Source organism: Scyliorhinus canicula, chromosome 8 (genome assembly GCF_902713615.1).
Source record: "Scyliorhinus canicula chromosome 8, sScyCan1.1, whole genome shotgun sequence".
Classification (NCBI taxonomy): Eukaryota; Metazoa; Chordata; class Chondrichthyes; order Carcharhiniformes; family Scyliorhinidae; genus Scyliorhinus; species Scyliorhinus canicula.
The window spans coordinates 161393154-161412820 of NC_052153.1; the positions used below are offsets into that span (position 1 = coordinate 161393154).

At 45.7% G+C, this 19667-nt stretch overlaps 1 protein-coding gene across 5 annotated transcripts in view; it reads right to left on the reverse strand.

Moving 5' to 3' along the window:
• Window positions 1-19667, reverse strand: part of cdk7 (cyclin-dependent kinase 7) — a 69947-nt gene that overhangs the window by 25565 nt on the left and 24715 nt on the right. For all 5 annotated transcript variants that reach the window (XM_038805581.1, XM_038805584.1, XM_038805583.1 and 2 more), the window contains exons 5-8: window positions 14907-14975; window positions 14684-14794; window positions 2803-2921; window positions 860-959 (exon numbers count right to left, since the gene is read on the reverse strand). In XM_038805581.1, coding sequence (XP_038661509.1) covers window positions 860-959; window positions 2803-2921; window positions 14684-14794; window positions 14907-14975 — 399 coding nt within the window. The remainder of the gene's footprint in view (window positions 1-859; window positions 960-2802; window positions 2922-14683; window positions 14795-14906; window positions 14976-19667) is intronic.

The following is a 19667-nucleotide window of genomic DNA, read 5'->3' on the forward strand; positions in this document are numbered from 1 at the left end:
ACCTAGGACAAAAGTTCGGCGCAACATCGTGGGCCGAAGGGCCTGTTCTGTGCTGTATTTCTGTATCTCAGAGACTAGGACATCTGGTGAGAGTAACTCACCTCCTGACTACCCAAAGCCTCTCCACCATCTTCAAGATCTAGCAAAGGTTGGGGTCTTGTCAAGGGTCATGATAGGTGTACCTACACCAGATGGACTGCAGCGGTCAAGAGGTCACCACCACCTTCTCAAGGGAAATTATGGATGATAAAAATGCGGACCGAGATAGCGACGCCCACATTCAGAGTAATAATTTTAAAAACCTCAAAGGGTTATGAGTCTTTGGAATTCTCTATCTCATAGGGTTGTTGATGCCTCATCGTTGAGTATATGCAAGGGCGGGAGAGATAGATTTTTGATCTCTTAGGGAATCAAGGCAACAGGCAGGAAAGTGGAGTTGAGGTAGAAGATGGGCCATGATGTTATTAAATGCACAGCAGGCTCGAGGGGCCATTTGGTCAACTCCTGCTCCAGTTTCTTATGTTCTTACTCCTGGATACATCATGTCAGTAAAGGATAGTACAAAGATTTAAGAGTCATTATTTAAAGCATGCAACGGGGAAAAGTAACTTTTATTCTAAATTTAAAGGGCGGCACAGTGGGGCAGTGGTTAGCACTGCTATCTATGGCGTTGAGGACCCGGGTTCGATCCCGGCCCTGGGTTACTGTCCGTGTGGAGTTTGCACATTCTCCCATTGTCTGCGTGGGTTTCACCCCACAACCCAAAGATGTGCAGGTTAGGTAAATTAAAAAATATATTCAAAATTTAAATATTAAAAGAGACTTATTTACCTCTTTTATTTCATTCATGTGCACTTACCCGAAGTAGTAGCTCAGCTAATATACAACCGACTGCCCACATGTCTACTCCAACTCCATATATCCTGGCTCCAAATAAAAGCTCTGGTGACCTGTACCATCTGAAATAAAGCATTGAAATTTCATTAAAATGTGCTTTCAGAAATTGCAACATGCAATCACCAGGGAGCAGAATATAACAGTGGACAGAGATACATATCTAGAACTCTTTCTCTATCCCACCCAAACATAGGTTAACTTTAAAGTTAAATATGCTTTTAAAAGCTTAAGAGATAGACGTAATATACTCCAGATTTATCACAGCTAGTTTGTTTTTTCACCATAATTGAGAATACAAAATGTAAAAGCTCAAAAAAGCAGACCAGAGATTAATGCTTTTACTATGAAACAGACATAATAAATTCAAGACTTGCCACAGCTAATTTGTCTTTTCACCATAAACGCGAATACAAAATTTAAAAGTTCAAAAATTTGTTCCGAATAAGCAGACCAGAGATTAATGCTTTTACTGCTGCTATTTAGGGAAATATTTTATCCAAATTCCAAAACGATAAAAAAATGGCATTATTAAATGAGTTCCATAATGATCTTTACTGATCAATGTAGCCCTGGCCCTAAGTCGACTGGGAAATGTGGCCAAGTAAAAGAGACACTATAGCCTGGGTATTCATAAAGACACCAGCAAAATGAAGACACCAGTAAAGCCTTGTGTTCACAAGGCTAACTCTGTATCAGCACAAGCAGCATAAAGAATGTGGGGTCTGCAGTGAAGAACAGGATGTGCAGTCCAGGAGTGAGCACAGGAGCTGATTGGACAATGGCTGTTACTATGTGTTGGACAGACAGTAATTAACCACGTGTCGCGCTCCTGAGAAATTTACGATCCCTGAGTGAATCATGACTCTTTGAACATTCATGATTCAAGAACAGTGATTGATTACTGTATGCACATGACTGGAAGCATGAGATCATTGCCAGCGAGATCTGTATAAAAAGGAGAGACAAAGATTTCATCAGCGAAACCTTGAAGAACAATAGCGCAAAAGAAAGAAGCCTCAAGCCGCCAGCTTGAAGGAGCAGTTTGATCCACACTTTTGTCTGTCTAGTGTCCTCCACAAGTCCACTACTAAAAGTTAGATACACATTAACAGTTTTTTTTTAAAATTTAGATTACCCAATAATTTTTTCTATTAAGGGGCAATTTAGAGTGGCCAATCCACCTACTCTGCACATTTTTGGGTTGTGGGGGCGAAACCCACGCAGACACGGGGAGAATGTGCAAACTCCACACAGACAGTGACCCAGAGCCGGGATCGAACCTGGGACCTCAGCGCCGATGAGGGTGTTGTGCTAACCACTAGGCCCCGTGTGCCCACACATTAACAGTTTAACCTATGCTGGTGAACGTATAGTGGTAGTAAAGGAAGATTTTCAAACTGTGTATGACAGAACCTCTCATTTAAGTGATTTTTTTGAAATTGAAATTTTATATTGTGTTCAATAGAGAAACAATTTGATTCAAAGTTAAAGGTGCTGTGCCTTTCAATCGACTGCAGCGAGGGTCCTGGTTGACATTAAACTCCACATAACTATCCAAAACGGAACGATATAAAGCTGTAGCATTATTTTGGAACAGACTGAATACCAAAAGCAATGTCCATTTCCCATTTCAAACACACTCTAAATTTGATACTGTTCCAAATATTACAATACTGTTTCCAATTTCACCGAGTAAAGCAAAGAAGGCAATTTCTTTCTCAACTTGGTTGTGTTGCCTCACTAAACAGAGGAAAGGACTTGTTGCATATTTTCTAAGCTGCAGCAAACATTGATACAAAATATCAATGGACTCAATGCCAGTCCAACCTTCAGAAAATATGCAACCTACTTCATTTTATTCAGCGCAAGTAGGAGGTTTACAAACATTTCCTGTGTATATATTACCTTGTTACTACCTGATGTGTGTAAACTCTATTGGGACTTCCAAATGACTTGGCCAAACCAAAATCAGCAAGTTTAAGGATTCCATTCTCATCCACTAATAAATTGTTGGGCTTCATATCCTGAAAAATGCATTAGAATAGATATATTATCATTCCATCCATAAGAATTCAAATTATAAAAGTCAGCAGCATAGAACAAAAAACTACTTATTTGAAAGCTGGACAGATATTGCTAATGAAGAATGTGCTAAATTGGGGGAAGGCTAATTATAACAATATTAGGCGGGAACTGAGGAACCTAGGCTGGATGTTTGAGGGTAAATCAACATCTGACATATGGGAGGCTTTCAAATGTCAGTTGAAAGGAATTGAGGACCGGCATGTTCCTGTGAGGAACAAGGATAAATATGGCAAATTTCGGGAACCTTGGATAACAAGAGATATCGTAGGTCTCGGCAAAAAGAAAAAGGAGGCATTTGTCAGGGCTAGAGGGCTGGGAACAGACAAAGCCTGTGTGGAATATAAGGAAAGTAGGAAGGAACTTAAGCAAGGAGTCAGGAGGGCTAAAAGGGGTCACGAAAAGGTATTGGCAAAAGGGTTAAGGAAAATCCAAAGGCTTTTTACACGTACATGAAATGCAAGAGGGTAGCCAGGGAAAGGGTTGGCCCACTGAAGGACAAGGGGGATGGAAAATGTGTGGAGCCAGATGAAATTGGCGAGGTACTAAATGAACACTTTGCATCAGTATTCACCAAAGAGAAGGAATTGGTGGATGCTGAGTCTGGAGAAGGGTGTGCAAATATCCTTGGTCACATTGAGATCCAAAAAGACGAGGTGTTGGGTGCCTTGAAAAATATTAAGGTGGATAAGTCCCGAGGGCCTGATGGGATCTATCCCAGGAGGCAAGAGAGGAAATTGCTGAGGCCTTCACAGAAATCTTTGGATCCTCACTTGTCTTCAGGTGATGTCCCGGAGGACTGGAGAATAGCCAATGTTGTTCCTTTGTTTAAGAAGGGTAGCAAGGATAATCCAGGGAACTACAACCCGGTGAGCCTTACATCAGTGTTGGGAAATTACTGGAGAGAATTCTTTGAGACAGGATCTACTCCCATTTGGAAGCAAGCGGGTGTATTAGCGAGAGGCAGCACGGTTTTGTGAAGGGGAGGTCTTGTCTCACTAACTTGATAAGAGTTTTTCGAGGAGGCCACAAAGATGATTGATACAGGTAGGGCAGTGGATGTTGTCTATATGGACTTCAGTAAGGCTTTTGACAACGTCCCTCATGGCAGATTGGTACAAAAGTCGAAGTCACACGGGATCAGGGGTGAGCTGGCAAGATGGATACAGAACTGGCTAGGTCATAGAAGGCAGAGGATAGCAATGGAAGGGTGCTTTTCTGATTGGAGGGCTGTGTCTAGTGGTGTTCCACAGGGATCAGTGCTGGGACCTTTGCTGGTTGTAGTATATATAAATGATTTGGAGGAAAATGCAACTGGTCTGATTAGTAAGCGGACGACACAAAGATTGGTGGAATTGCGGATAGCGATGAGGACTGTCAGAGGATACAGCAGGATTTAGATTTTTTGGAGACTTGGGCAGCGAGATGGTAGATGGAGTTTAATTCGGACAAATATGAGGTGATGCATTTTGGAAAGTCTAATACAGGTAGGGAATATACAGTGAATAGTAGAACCTTCAAGAGTATTGACAGTCAGAGAGATCTTGGTGTACAGGTCCAAAGGTCACTGAAAGGGGCAACACAGGTGGAGAAGGTAGTCAAGAAGGCATACGCACGCTTGCCTTCATTGGCCGGGGCATTGAGTATAAAAATTGGCAAGTCATGTTGCAGCTGTATAGAACCTTAGTTAGGCCACACTTGGAGTATAGTGTGTTCAATTCTGGCCGCCACACTACCAGAAGGATGTGGAGGCTTTAGAGAGGGTGCAGAAGAGATTTACCAGGATGTTGCCTGGTATGGAGGGCATTAGCTATGATGAGAGGTTGAATAAACTCGGTTTGTTCTCACTGGAACGACGGAGATTGAGGGGCGACCTGATAAAAGTTCTACAAAATTATAAGGGGCAGAGACAGAGTGGATAGTCAGAGACTTTTTCCCAGGGTAGAGGGGTAAATTGCGAGGGGCAAGGTTTAGAGAAGATTTACAAGGCAAGTTTTTTTTTGACACCGAGGGTCGTGGGTGCCTGGAACTCGGTGGTGGTGGAAGCAGGGACGATAGTGACATTTAAGGGGCATCTTGACAAATACATGAATAGGATGGGAATAGAGGGATACGGACCCCGGAAGTGTAGAAGATTTTAGTTTAATCGGGCAGCATGGTCGGCGCAGGCTTGGAGGGCCGAAGGGCCTGTTCCTGTGCTGTACTTTTCTTTGTTCTTTGTTGAAGAACACTACAATAAAGCTTATTAATTGTTTACACGGAGAGGAAGGAGTATAAACAGATGTGTATATTTGAAATTCAACAGAATGTTCAAACGATAAAGGAATCTTAGAATTTTACAAAACAGAAGGGGGCCTGGTTGTGTTTGTAGCAGCTCTTTGAAAAAGAGTTGTCCAATTTTGCCCCAAACCCCAGCTTTGTTTCCTTAAACTCTTAAAATACATATCCAATTACCGTTTGAAAATTCCTATGGAATCTGATTCAGCCACCCTTTTCAGGTCATTTGTTCCAGATCCTAATAATCCTCCGTGTGAAATAGTTTCTCCTCACTGCCCCTCGTATTGGTGCCAATTATTCAAAATCAATCCTGTGTGGTTACCAACCTCCTTGCCAAAGGAAACCTCCCCTCCCTACTTGTTCTCTCAGAATATCTCACAATTCTGCATATAGCCAGCCCTCTGATTTAAAACACTATTGGTTCCTAAAAAATGCATCTTAAGTTGAGACATTACAAGTTGGAATCGATTTTCTCTTTAGAAACAATGTCATAAATTGGGGACTGGCTCCTGAACCAAGGCCCGATACTCTACTTTTTAAAAAAAAAAAGAACTTTGTATTCCATCAATTATAGATGTGTAATATATCAATAGTAACATTTAATTATATTACAAAATCATAGAAATGTACAGCTATATGCTGTATAGTATTGTACAGTACAGTTCATTATCTACAAATTATCTAAAAAGCATAGACAAATTTTTATAACGTACAGTAATTTGTCTTCATCGTTCCTGGAATCATGTTGGATCTGGACTTTGGCGGGAGATTTGGAAGGGTTGCTGGCAGGAGATTTGGAAGGGTTGCCGGCTGGAGTCTTCTTAGATTGTCACTCTCAAATTTTCAGAGAGTGACCTTGTCCTGCTGCAGGTGACTACAAGGGAGAGAGCTGGGGCTGGATTCTCCAATAATGGTGCTATGTCCCCACGCCAGAGTAAGAATGCTGGCGTTTCACTCTGGACTTTCCTTAAGCAAGTCCAGAGTGATTCTCCCATCTGCAGGGAGCTGGCAGGGCCCCGGAGTGGTTCTCACAGCTCTGGCTGCTGATACTACAGGCCCCCGCACTTCCGGTCGGGAGTCCACACATGCGCACATCGGCCACCCCTTGCGGCATGGCGGACTCGGACCGTGGAGCGGCACCAAAAACATCGGCCCCTCAGAGATCACGCACCCGAACACGGGTCCGTGACACCTGATCGCTTCCCTGGCCGTTCATGAGGCGCACCCACCCCCGTGAACAATCCCCCCGCCCCCTACCAGGGCGGCCGCGGACTGGAGTCCACAGCCGACACCCGACATTCCCAATGCCCGCAATTCTCGAGCAATACTCCGGGGACTAGTGGGAGTGGCGCCAGTCCGAATTTCTGGGTTGACGACCATTCTCTGTTCTTAACTGCATGGTAAATGTTGAAGCCCTTCTCCAATTCAACCTTCTAGAGTTTTTTCGCAAGTTCCATTGGGCAAATATGTTCCTCAAGATGGTCGGCTCTAAAAGACGCAATTGTCTCTGGTTCAATTGGTGCAACAGTGAGATGGTTTTGGGAGGGGCAGAAAAATCACGATGTCATCAAGGGTGGATGACTTGGAGCAACAATACTTTAAATGCAAGATTGTTTTTGCTGCAATAATTTCTGACGCTCGATACAGTGATGGTTAAATCCATCTTTGGGGTAGCGCCGGGAGGTCGGCCGTGGAGCGGCGCCGGGAGGTCGGCCGTGGCGCGGGCCGGGAGGTCGGCAGTGACGTGGTGCCGGGAGGTCGGCAGTGACGTGGCTCCAGGAGGTCGGCAGTGACGTGGCTCCAGGAGGTCGGCCATGTAGTGGCGCTGGGAGGTCGGCAGTGGCGTGGCGTCGGGAGGCCGGCAGTGGCGCGGCGCCGGGAGGTCGGCAGTGACGTGGTGCCAGGAGGTCGGCAGTGACGTGGCTCCAGGAGGTCGGCAGTGACGTGGCTCCAGGAGGTCGGCCATGTAGTGGCGCCGGGAGGTCGGCAGTGGTGTAGCACCGGGAGGTCGGCAGTGGCATGGCGCCGTGTGGTCGGCTGTGGTATGGCGCCCAACGGTCGGCAGTGGCGCCGGGGGATCGGCTGGGGAGTGGCGCCGGGAGGTCAGCAGTAGCGCAGCGCCGGGAGGTCGGCAGTGGCGTAGCGCCAGGAGGTCGGCAGTGGCGGGGCGCCTGGAGGTCGGCAGTTGCCTGGCGCTGTGAAGTCGGCAGTTGCCTGGCGCCGGGAGTATGGCAGTGGCAAGGTGCCAGGAGTCCGGCAGTGGCATGGTGCTGGACGTACGGCAATGGCACAGCGCTGGGGTACGGCAGTTGCATGGCGCGTGAGGCCGGCAATTGCATGTCGCGTGTGGTCGGCAATTGCATGGCGCGTGAGGTTGGCAGTTGCATAGCGTCGGGAGGTAGGCAATGGCGTGGCGCCGGTAGGTCCGCAGTTGCGTGTGGCAGTGAGGTCAGCAGTGGCGTGTGGCCGGTAGGTCCGCAGTTGCGTGGCGCCGGGAGATCAGCAGTGGCGTGGCGGGGAGGTCAGCAGTGGCGTGGCGCCAGGAGGTCAGCAGTGGCGTGTGGCAGTGAGGTCAGCAGTGGCGTGTGGCCGGGGAGGTCAGCGTGGCGTGGCGCCGGGAGGTCAACAGTGGCGTATGGCCGGGAGGTCAGCAGTGTCGCGGCACCGGGAGGTCAGCGTGGCGTGGCGCCGGGAGGTCCGCAGTGGCGTGGAGGTCAGCAGTGTCGCAGCGCCGGGAGGTCAACGTGGCGTATGGCCGGGAGGTCAGCAGTGTCGCGGCACCGGGAGGTCAGCATGGCATGGCGCCGGGAGGTCAGCGTGGCGCCGGGAGGTCAACAGTGGCGTGCAGCCGGGAGGTCAGCAGTGGCGTGTGGCCGGCAGTGTCGCGGCACCGGGAGGTCAGCAGTGTCGCGGCGCCGGGAGGTCTGCCTGATGTTAGATTCCTGCCACCTTCCATACTCGCTGTTCTATTATGTGGCTTGGAAACTTTACTGACCTCTCCTGTGTCCTCGGATCCTTTAACTAGTTTAAAGTCCTCATCATTAACCTGCACTTCTACCCTCTCCTTTAACTTTGATTTTCTAATTCTCCATACAACAAAACCCTACCCCCACTATTTAGTTTAAAACCCGATCCGCAGCCCTAGATATACGATTCGCCAGGACTCTGGCCTGTCGACTCTGCCACATCCTCCTTACTAACATGGGGGCCATGTGCCAATATTGGGAGAGCTGCTCAGCCCATGAAGCAACAACCTGACATAGGGCAGCACGGTAGCATGGTGGTTAGCATAAATGCTTCACAGCTCCAGGGTCCCAGGTTCGGTTCCCGGCTGGGTCACTGTCTGTGCGGAGTCTGCACGTCCTCCCCGTGTGTGCGTGGGTTTCCTCCGGGTGCTCCGGTTTCCTCCCACAGTCCAAAGATGTGCGGGTTAGGTGGATTGGCCATGCTAAATTGCCCGTAGTGTCCTAAAAAGTAAGGTTGGGGGGGGGGGGGGTTTGTTGGGTTACGGGTATAGGGTGGATACGTGGGTTTGAGTAGGGTGATCATTGCTCGGCACAACATCGAGGGCCGAAGGGCCTGTTCTGTGCTGTACTGTTCTGTAGTCATTCTCATCGAATCGTATCTTCTAGACAATGGTCCAGACACCGCCAGCACCATTCATCCACCACAGACCCATGAGAGACGGCAGTACACGGCAGTATACAGTAGTGAGGGAGTTATCCTGGGAATTCTCAACACTGACTCCAGACCAGCTTTTAAAAAATTCATGCGATTATGGGCATCACTGGCTCAGCAAACATTTATTGCTCATCACCAATTGCCCTCGGGAAGACGGTGGTGAGCTGCCTTCCTGAATTGGTGCAGCCCTCGAGACTTAGGTATACTCAGTGTTTTTGGGGATAGAGTTCCAGGATTTTGACCCAGAGACAATGAAGTAAGAGCGATATATTTCCAAGTCAGGATGGTTAGTGGGTTGGAGAACTTCCAGGTAGTAGTGATCCCATGTGTCTGCTTTGATTGATTGATATTTATTTATGGTCACGTGGCAGCACGGAGGCGCAGTGGTTAACACTGCTGTCTCACGGCGCCGAGGTCCCAGGTTCGATCCCGGATCTGGGTCACTGTCCGTGTGGAATTTGCACATTCTCCCCGTGTTCGCGTGGGTTTCACCCCCACAACCAAAGATGTGCAGGGTAGGTGGATTGGCCATGCTAAATTATCCTTAATTAGAAAAAATGAATTGGGCATTCTAAATTTTAAAAATAAAAACAGTAAAAAGAAAGAAAAATGTATTGCCACATGTACCGAAGTACAGTGAAAAGTATTCTTCTACGGCCAAGGGAACGTAAACAGTACGCACATAGTAGACAAAAGAATAATTGACAGAATACATTGACAGTGGTGCATCAACAAATAGTGATTGGTTACAGTGCGGAACAAGGTGAAACAAGAGCAGCATTGGGAGTCATGAATAGTGTTCTTACAGGGAACAGATCAGTCCAAGGGAGAGTCATTGAGGAGTTTAGTAGCTGTGGGGAAGAAGCTGTTCCTATGTCTGGATGTGCGGGTCTTCAGACTTCTGTATCTTCTGCCTCATGGAAGGGTCTGGAAGAGGGCAAAGCCTGGGTGTGTGGGGTCTCTGACAATGCTGTCTCTCTTTCTGAGGCAGCGGGAGGTGTATACAGAATCAATGTGAGGAAGGCAAGCTTGTGTGATGCGTTGGGCTGAGTTCACCACAATCTGCAGTTTCTTGCGATCTTGGGCCGAGCAGTTGCCATACCAGGCTGTGATGCAGCCGGATAGGATGCTCTCTATGGCACATCTGTAGAAGTTTGTGAGAGTCGATGCTGACATGCCGAATTTCTTTAGCTTCGGTAGGAAGTAGAGATGTTGGGCTTTCTTGACCTTTGCATCAACGTGAGTGGACCAGGACAGACTGTTGGTGATGGTGACCCCCAGAAACTTAAAGCTATTGACCATCTCCACTTCGGAGCCATTGATGCAGACGGGAGTGTGTGTCGTGCTACGCTTCCTGAAGTCGATGATCAGTTCCTTGGTCTCTCCAGCATTTAGAGAGAGGTTGTTTTCGGTACACCATGCAACCAAGTGATCTATCTCCCTTTTGTAGTCTGATTCATTGTTGTTTAAGATATGGTCCGCCACAGTCAGATCATCTGCAAACTTCTAGATCGAATTGGAGTTGAATCTCGCCACACAGTCCTGTGTGTACGGGGCCCCGGTGTTGAGGACTATTGTGGAGGAGGTGTTGTTACCTATCCTGACAGACTGCGATCTGTTGATGAGGAAGTCAAAGATCCAGGGAGGGGTCAAGTCCAAATTTGCAGAGTTTGATTTTTAGTCTTGTTGGAATAATGGTGTTGAAGACGGAGCTGTAGTCTATGGACAGCAGTCTGACATAGGTGCCGTTATCGAGATGTTCGAGAGTTGATTGTAGGGCCAGAGAGATGGCATCTGCTGTGGATCGGTTTCCACGGTAGGGGAACTGCAATGAAGCAAGACCATCTGGGAGGCTGTCCTTCCAAATAGTAGCGGTCGTGAGTTTGGCAGCACTGTCTGTGAGCCGTGGTGAGTTCCTGCAGTGCGTGTAGATGGTACACACTGCTGCTACTGTGCATCGGTGGTGGAGTGAGTGAATGTCTGTGATGGGTGCCAATCAAGCAGGCTGCTTTGTCCTGGATGGTGTCAAGCTTCTTTAGTGTTGTAGAGCTGCACTCATCTAGCCAAGGGAAGAATATTCCATCACACTCCTGACTTGTGCCTTGCAGATGGTGGACAGGCTTTGGGGATTCAGGAGGAGAGTTCCTCACCACAGGATTCCAAGCCTCTGGCCTGTTCTTTTAGCCACTGTATTTGTACGGCTAGTCCAGTTCAGCTTCTGGTCAATGGTAACCTCTTGGATGCTGATAGTGGGCGATTCAGCCCTGGTAATGCCATTGTATGTCAAGGAAAGACGGTTAGATTCTTTCTTGTTGGAGAAGACCATTACCTGCCACTTGTGTGGTGTGAATGTTACTTGCTATTCGTCAGCCCAAGCCTCGATGTTGTCCAGGTCTTGCTGCCTTCGCTCATGATCTGGGGCCGGTTTAGCACAATGGGCTAAACAGCTGGATTGTAATGCAGAACAAGGCCAGCAGCGCAGGTTCAATCCCCGAACAGGCGTGAATGCGGTGACTAGGGGCTTTTCACAGTAACTTCATTGAAGCCTACTTATGACAGTAAGCAATTATTATTATCTGCTTCAGTATCTGAAGAGTTACGAACGATGATGAGCATTGTGCAATCATCAACGAACATCCCCACTTTTGAGTTTATGATGAAAGGAAGGTCATTGATGAAGCAGCTGAAGGACCTAGGACACTACCCTGAGGTACCCCGTAGTAATATACTGGAACTGAGATGATTGACCTCCAACAACCACAACCAGTTTCCTTTGTTCCAGACACAACTCCAACCAGCAGAGGTTTCTTTCCCAATTGCCACTGACTCTTTGAGGACACACTCCATCAAACTCTTTCTTCACCTCTGGAGTTCATCTCCTTTGTCCATGTTTGAACTGAGCTTGTAATGCAGTCAGGAATTGAGTAGCCCTGGTTGAACCAAAACTGAGCCCCAGTGAGCAGGATATTGCTTGATAGCGCTGCTAATGATCCCTTCTATCAATTTACTGATGGTGGAGAGCAGACTGATGGGTGGTAATTGTGTTAAGATAAAAGGAAGATTGAAGAATTGTGTAAAATCAAGATTAAAAATGAAATTGTTATAAAAGGGGAATTGATGAATGCAACTGTCTGAAGTGCTGTGTTTAATATGTGAATTAGTGTAGCCAAAGGAAAACAAGTATTTACCCAAGTGACATGGGGAAAACAATAGTATATAGAAATAGGTGTTCGAAGTATAGAAGAGGGGAGTTCAAAGTGGAGAGGGAAGAATATAATTTAAGTTATATGCTAAAAGTCTGGTCCAAGATGCTATTAAGTTAGCATATCAAAAGGAAAGGACAGTATAACCAAAGGAGGATATGGGAGTACAGCAGGAGAGAAGCAGCTACAATCATAGCCACTCCCAGCTGTTTTTCTCCCAAAAACAAGTTGAAAACTCTAACAAAGAAGAACTGCTGCGCTGAACTGACAAAAGTCTTCTCAAACCTGGAAAATAACCTGTGGGTGGAAACACTAAATGCAGAGCTTAAATCTCATAGTTCATAGAGTTAGCTATTATTGGGCATTAAAAATGTCTGAAGGCATTAGATACTGCAAAGGCTATCGGCCCCGACAACATTCTCGAAACAGTAGAGACTTGTGCCGCAGAACTAGCCACATCCATAGCCAAGCTGGGGAGGGAGTGGCATAGTGGCTCTATCGCTGGACGTGTAATGCAGAGACCTAGAGTCATGCTCTGGGGATCTGGGTTCGAATCCCGCCATGGCAAATGGTGAAATTTGAATTCAATAAAAATCTGCAAATAAAAGTCTCAAAAAAAAAAATGACCCTGAAACCATTGTCGAAAAAACACATTTGGTTCACTAATGACCGTTAGGGAAGGAAATCTATGGCGCTTACCTGGTCTGACCTACGCGACTCCAGACCCACAGCCATAACTCTTAAATGCCAGTGATGCCCACATCCATGAACGAATTAAAAAAGCAGCCCCACCACAGCTACGACACTGGCATCAATTTAGCAATGGAAGTTGCCCAGCTTTGTCCTGTCCGCAAAAAGTTTGACAAATCCAACCCAGGCATTTACTGCCCAATCAGTCTACTCTCAATTATCAGCAAAGTGATGGAAGGGGTCATTGACTGGGTTATCAAGTGGCACTCACTATACAGAAACATATATGAACATAATAGTAAGTCAGATCACATGACAAAGTAGCAGGAGAGATCTGGAAAAAGCCCCAACAACCTAATGCAGAGTCCACATGTATGAATACCTGCTGTAAAAAAGAGTAATGGATTTCAGAAACTACAGAATTGATCTGTTTACTTTGGGAGAAGAGACAATCTCCAAAGCCCCATAACAAAACACTTACTCAGCAATAACCTGCTTTCTGACGTTCAGTTTGGCTCTGCCAAGAGCAGACAGCATTGATCCAAACATGGAGAAAAAAACAGAACTCAAGAGGTGAGGTAAAAGTGATTGCCCTTTATGGCAAGGCAGCATTTGACCGCATTCATACCACAAGTGCCAGGCAATGACCATCTCCAAGAAGACGGAATCTCATCATCTTCCTTTGACATTCATTGGCACTGCCATCGCTGAATCTTCCACTATCACATCCTGGGTGTTGCCTTGACCAAAACCTGAACTGGACCAACCTTATAAATACTGTGGTTACAAGAGCAGGTCAGAGGAGGGGAATTCTGTGGCCAGTAACTCACCTCAACTCCCCAAAGCCTGTCCACCACCTACAAGGCAGGTCAGGAGTGACCTCGACCCCCCAGAGCCTATCCACCACCTACAAGGCAGGTCAGGAGAGTATTGGAATATGCCCCATTTCCCTGTATTAGTGCAAGTCCAACAATACTCAGGAAACTTGACTCATTCCAGAATGAAGCAGTTTGCTTGATTGGCACTCCATATGGGCAGCACGGTAGCACAGTGGTTAGCACTGGCGCTTCACAGCATCAGGGTCCCAGGTTTGATTCCTGGCTTGGGTCACGGTCTGTGCGGAGTCTGCACGTTCTCCCCATGTCTGCGCGGGTTTCCTCCAGGCACTCCGGTTTCCTCCCACAAGTTCTGAAAGATGTGCAGGTTAGGTAATTTGGACACTCTGAATTCTCCCTCAGTGTACCCGAACAGGCGCCAGAGTGTGGCGACTCGGGGATTCCACAGTAACTTCATTGCCATGTTAATGTAAGCCTACTTGTGACAATAATAAAGATTATTAGTTGATTACTGTAAACATTCACTCTCTCCACTGTCAATGCACAGTAGCAGTGTGTCCAATCTACAAGATACACTGCAATAACTCACCAGGACTCCTTCAATTGCACTTTCCATCCCCACAAGCTCTACCACTAAAAGAACAAGGACAGCAGATGCACGGGAACGCCACCAGCTGGAAGTTCTCCCCCTAAGCCTCACACCATGCTGAATTGGAACTATTGCTGTTTCCTCACGATCACTGGGTCAAAATCCTGGAACTGCCTTCCTAATTGCACTTTGGGTGTAACTAATAGCGTATGGACTGCAGCAGTTCAAAACGACCGCTCAACGTCACCGTCTCAAGGACAATTAGTGTTGGTGAATGATTTTTGATCTAGCCAGCAACGCCCACATACATAAATGAATTAAAAAATGATGAATTTAGAAGAGATATACTATTTAACAGGCATGTGTGTAGAACACATTCTTTGTCATGACATACAGCTAAAATATGTATATAGAAGTAAAACACTCACCCTATGTAGAATCCAGTGTAAATGAAGATATTCGAGACCCTGGAGTGTCATTAACGTGTATGCTTTTATGTTGGCAGGAGTCAGCACAAGACTGGTATCTTTTATTATTACCTGGATTTTGTGAAAAAACAGTTAAAACTAAACTTTATTGGTGCCTGATTTGCTGTCACCTGTGACATTTACAGAACGTAATCCTGAAAGTGACACTTATACTAAATGTTACCTCTAAATCGGTCTCCATAAAGTCGAACACAAGACTGATGTTGGACTTGTAGCCAAAAGCATCAAGAAGCTAAGAGGAAAAAAATACAAAACGTCAACATTTCACTTTGCTTTTATCTAGAATGTTAAATTCTCAAAAGCAAATTAAAATATCCTTATTAGCATGGAATAGTTAGATTAAAGCTACATGGCTGCAGAATTTACTAAATTCAGCATTCCTCATTAATATAAATTGTTTGAATAAATACTTAGACATAGAATTTACAGTGTTGAAGGAGGCCATTCGGCCCATCGAGTCTGCACTGGCTCCTGGAAAGAGCACCCTACCCAAGGTTAACACCTCCACCCTATCCCCATAACCCCACCCAACACTAAGGGCAAATTTTGGACACTAAGGGCAATTTTATCATGGCCAATCCAACTAACCTGCACATCTTTGGACTGTGGGAGGAAACCGGAGCACCTGGAGGAAACCCACGCACACACGGGGAGGATGTGCAGACTCCGCACAGTGACCCAAGCCGGAATCGAACCTGGGACCCTGGAGCTGTGAAGCGATTGTGTTTCAATAATAGTTTCTTAAGAATTCTACATCTAGGGCAGCATGGGGGTGCTTTGGTTAGCACTACTGCCTCATGGCGCTGAGGACCCGGGTTCGATCCCGGCCCTGGGTCACTGTGTGGTGTTTGCACATTCTCCCTGCGTGGGTCTCACCCCCACTATTCAAAAAGATGTGCAGGATAGGTGGATTGGTCAGGTTAAATTGCCCCTTAATTGGAAAAAACATAATTGGATAGTGTAAATTTATTTAAAAAAATAATTCTACAGCTATGCATCTACTGTGACTGATGAGACAATTGGAAAAAAAATTAATTGGGTACTCTAAAATTTAAAAAAGGTTGCAGAGACAAGCCAGGGAACTCCACACCAGTGAGTCTCACGTCAGTGGTGGGGAAACCACTGGAGAAGATTCTGAAGGAGAATCTATCTCCACTTGGAGAGGCAAGGTTTGATCAGGGATAGTCAGCATGGCTTTGACAAAGAACATCATGTCTAACAACCTTCACTGTATTTTTGAGCATGTAACCAAGTGTATAGATGAGGGTAGTGCAGTTGATGTAGTTTACATGGATTTCAGCAAAGACTTTGACAAGATCTAACATGGGAGACTTATTAAGAAGACAAATGCACGTGGGATACAGGGTGATTTAATAAGATGGATTCATAGTTGGCTTAGTGGTGGGAGTGATCATAGATGGCTGCTTTAGTGTATGGAAGCCTGTGGCCAGTGGTCACAGGGATCCGTGCTGGGCCCCCTACTGTTTGCCATTTCTTCAAATAACACAGATGACTATGTAGGATCTGTAAGTTTGCGGATGAAACAAAGATTGGCCAGGTGGGTAAGTGAGATTGAGTGTCTTGGGTTACAGGAATATATATATGGGATGGTCAAATGGGCGGATAAGTGGCAGATGGAATTTAACCCTGAAAAGTGTGAGGTGATGCACTTTGGAAGGAGTAATTTAACAAGGAAGTATATGAAAGGTCTGAGACTGGGAAGTTTCGAAGAACAAAGGGACCGTGGCATGCTTGTCCATAGATCACGGAAGGCAGAAGGGCAGATTAATAGGGTGGTGAAAATAGCTTCTGGGACGCTTGCTTTTATCAATTGGGGCATTGATTACAAAAGCAGGGAGGTCATGGTGGAGCTATATGGAACTTTGGTGAGGCCACAGCTGGAGTACTGTGTGCAATTCTGGTTGCCACATTATAGGAAGAATGTAATTGCACTGGAGGGGGTGCAGAAATTGAACATTTAAGTTATAAAGAGAGGCTGGATAGGCTTGGGTTATTTTCTCTGGAGCACAGAAGACTGAGGAGTGACCTGATTGAGGTGTCCAAGATTATGAGGGGCATGGACAAGGTGGACAGGGAGCAGCTGTTCCCTTAGTTGAAGGGTCAGTTACGAGGAGAGACAAGTTCAAAGTGAGGGGGTGGGAAGTTTAGGGGGGATTTAAGGAAAAACGTTTTTACCCAGAGAGTGGCGACGGTCCGGAATGCACTGGGTGGTTGAGGCTTTATGCCTCATATCCTTTCAAAAGTACCTGGATGAGTACTTGGCATACAATAACATTCAAGGCTACAGGTCAAGTGCTGGCAAGTGGGAAAAGGTGGGCAGGTAGGGCCTTTCATGTGTCAGTGCAGACTCGATGGGCCAAAGGGCCTCTTCTGCATTGTAGTATTCTGATGCTAAGCCAGCATTTATTGCCTATCCCTAATTTCTCAGATGATCACAATATTATTACAAATGGTCCCATAGTCCATTTTCAGGCAGTATTAAAATGTAATAATCTCCCTAGACAATGAAACATCTGGCAGTGTGTATCCTATAGATTTCTCTAATATGAAAAGGCTGCGGCTATGGAATTACTTGTCATGTCTATTATATTCTTCAATAATTTCTCTATCTAGAGCAGAACACAGAACTGCCACTCAACACTGTTCCTCTGTATCCCAATTTAATTTACCTGCCATATTATTACCTCTAATTTCCTATGTACCAGTTTGCCCTTCTCAGATTCAAGTTGATGACCTCAGAATTCTCTACATTGAACTTCATCTGCTCTGATCCTCTTTATAAATTTCTCCTCGGTCTACACATTATACCTTATAGCTTAGTGCCATCTGCAAAGTTGACTAAACAACTCTCTATTCCTTCTTCACACATACAAGCACACACACGTGAAAAGCTGAGATTCTTGGGGAACATCACATCCTGTCAATCAGTGAATTGAGTCTTTATCCCCACTCACTTCCCAAACAATTATCAACCCATGTCAATCTTAATCTTAAGGCTCCCTTGTACCACTGGTATTTTGTGTTTATCTTCCACCTTTAAAGGAGGTACAAGGAACTAATTCGACAAGTCTGCCATTTCCTTATTATCCATCATATACTTGCCTTTATCCTTCTTTCATTGGTGATACGAGCAGTTTGGGAGGAGTGTATAGTTTCTCTCACCCACTACACCACAGATCACAGTATAAGTGTAAATGTTTAATTCACTCAGCAAAATGGCCAATTGTTTATCTTCGCTACTGCTAAGTCCAGAATAAAAGAGACTTTAACATGACTTTTTTCAATAGTCAGAATAATTATTTTTTTATGACTCAAAACTTTTTTTTAAAAAACAGGTTGCAAAACTGGTTAACAATAATCTGTAATCTGGAAGTATAATGATTTGCCCCTTTTAAAATCCTAACACACACAACAAAGGACAAGAAAATAAGGTCTCTGCAGAAGTTTAAAAAAAATAAATTTAGAATACCCAATTCATTTTTTCCAATTAAGGGGCAATTTAGTGTGGCCAATCCACCTAGCTGGCACATTTTTGGGTTGTGGGGGCGAAACCCACGCAAACACGGGGAGAATGTGCAAACTCCACACGGGCAGTGAACCAGAGCCGTGATCGAACCTGGGACCTCAGCACCGTGAGGCCACAGTGCTAACCCACTACGCCACCGTGCTGCCCTGTCTCTGCAGAAGTTGGCGGAAGGAAACACTTGATGATAAAGTTTGAAAATCGCTTGACGCTGACAATCTGGGGCCCTGCATGTGAAAATGGAGCACCGATCACAGTAGTTGTCTTGAATACTCATCTCAGTATAATACGTCTGTATTTTGAGAGAGAGAGAGAATCTTCCTTCGGTTTGCTCCAAGACACAGTTTTAAAAAAATGCTCAGATAGAATTTCTCCCACACCAGATGTTTTTCAATCAATCAGCAGGGGTATTGCAGTAACAATTTTAAAAGGTTTAACTCAAGTAACAAAGTAACATGCATCTCCCCAGGTGTCTTTACTGACCATTTAGCTGAGGTCATGTGATATCTTGAACAATTGTTCACAGACCAAAGTGAACTTGTAACATTTTTTAAAAACCCAGCAGTGTTCAAGTGATTCAATTCCTTCAAAATTTTTAAAAGCATATAGTCTTGGAGACATGGATTCCTAACATGCCTCCACCCCTAAGGGTAAACATCATTTCCAAATGTGCTCCATTACAAAATGTACAGGAAAAACATATACAACATATTTAAAAATTCAAACGTGCACTCTTATTCACTCCTTATACAAAACCTTTCTCTGATCTTCTTGATTTCAAGATAATTCTAACAAAATTACATTATTCAAAATGCATCAGCAGGAGGTGGCACAGTGGCACACTGCCTTACAGCGCCTAGGAACCAGGTTCGAACCAGGGTCGCTGTCTGTGTGGAGTTTTCACATTCTCCCTGTGTCTGCGTGTGTCTCACCCCACAATCCAAAAAGATGTGCAAGGTAGATGGATTGGCCACACTAAATTGCCCTTTTATTGGATTACCTCACACCACAGTCCCTCCTCCAGTGCCATCCCCATCTCCTCTTCCCACTTGGCCTTATCCAGAGATGCCCTATTCTCCTCCAAAGTCCTTCCATAAATCACCGGCCCCCTCCCCTCCAACCCCATCACCGACAACACCCCCTCCAGCAACGAAGAGGGCAGTGCTACCGGATAGGTCAGAAAGACCATCTTCACAAAATAGCACACCTGCATGTACCAGAAACTCTCCCCTTGCGGCACCCCAAACTTTGCCCCCAACTCCTCCAGACTTGTAAACCATTCTTCTAGGAACAGATCCTTTATTTCCATCACCCCTCACTCCTCTACCCAAGAAACCTCACATCCATCCTCCCACGCTCAAATCCGTGGTTCCGCCAAAT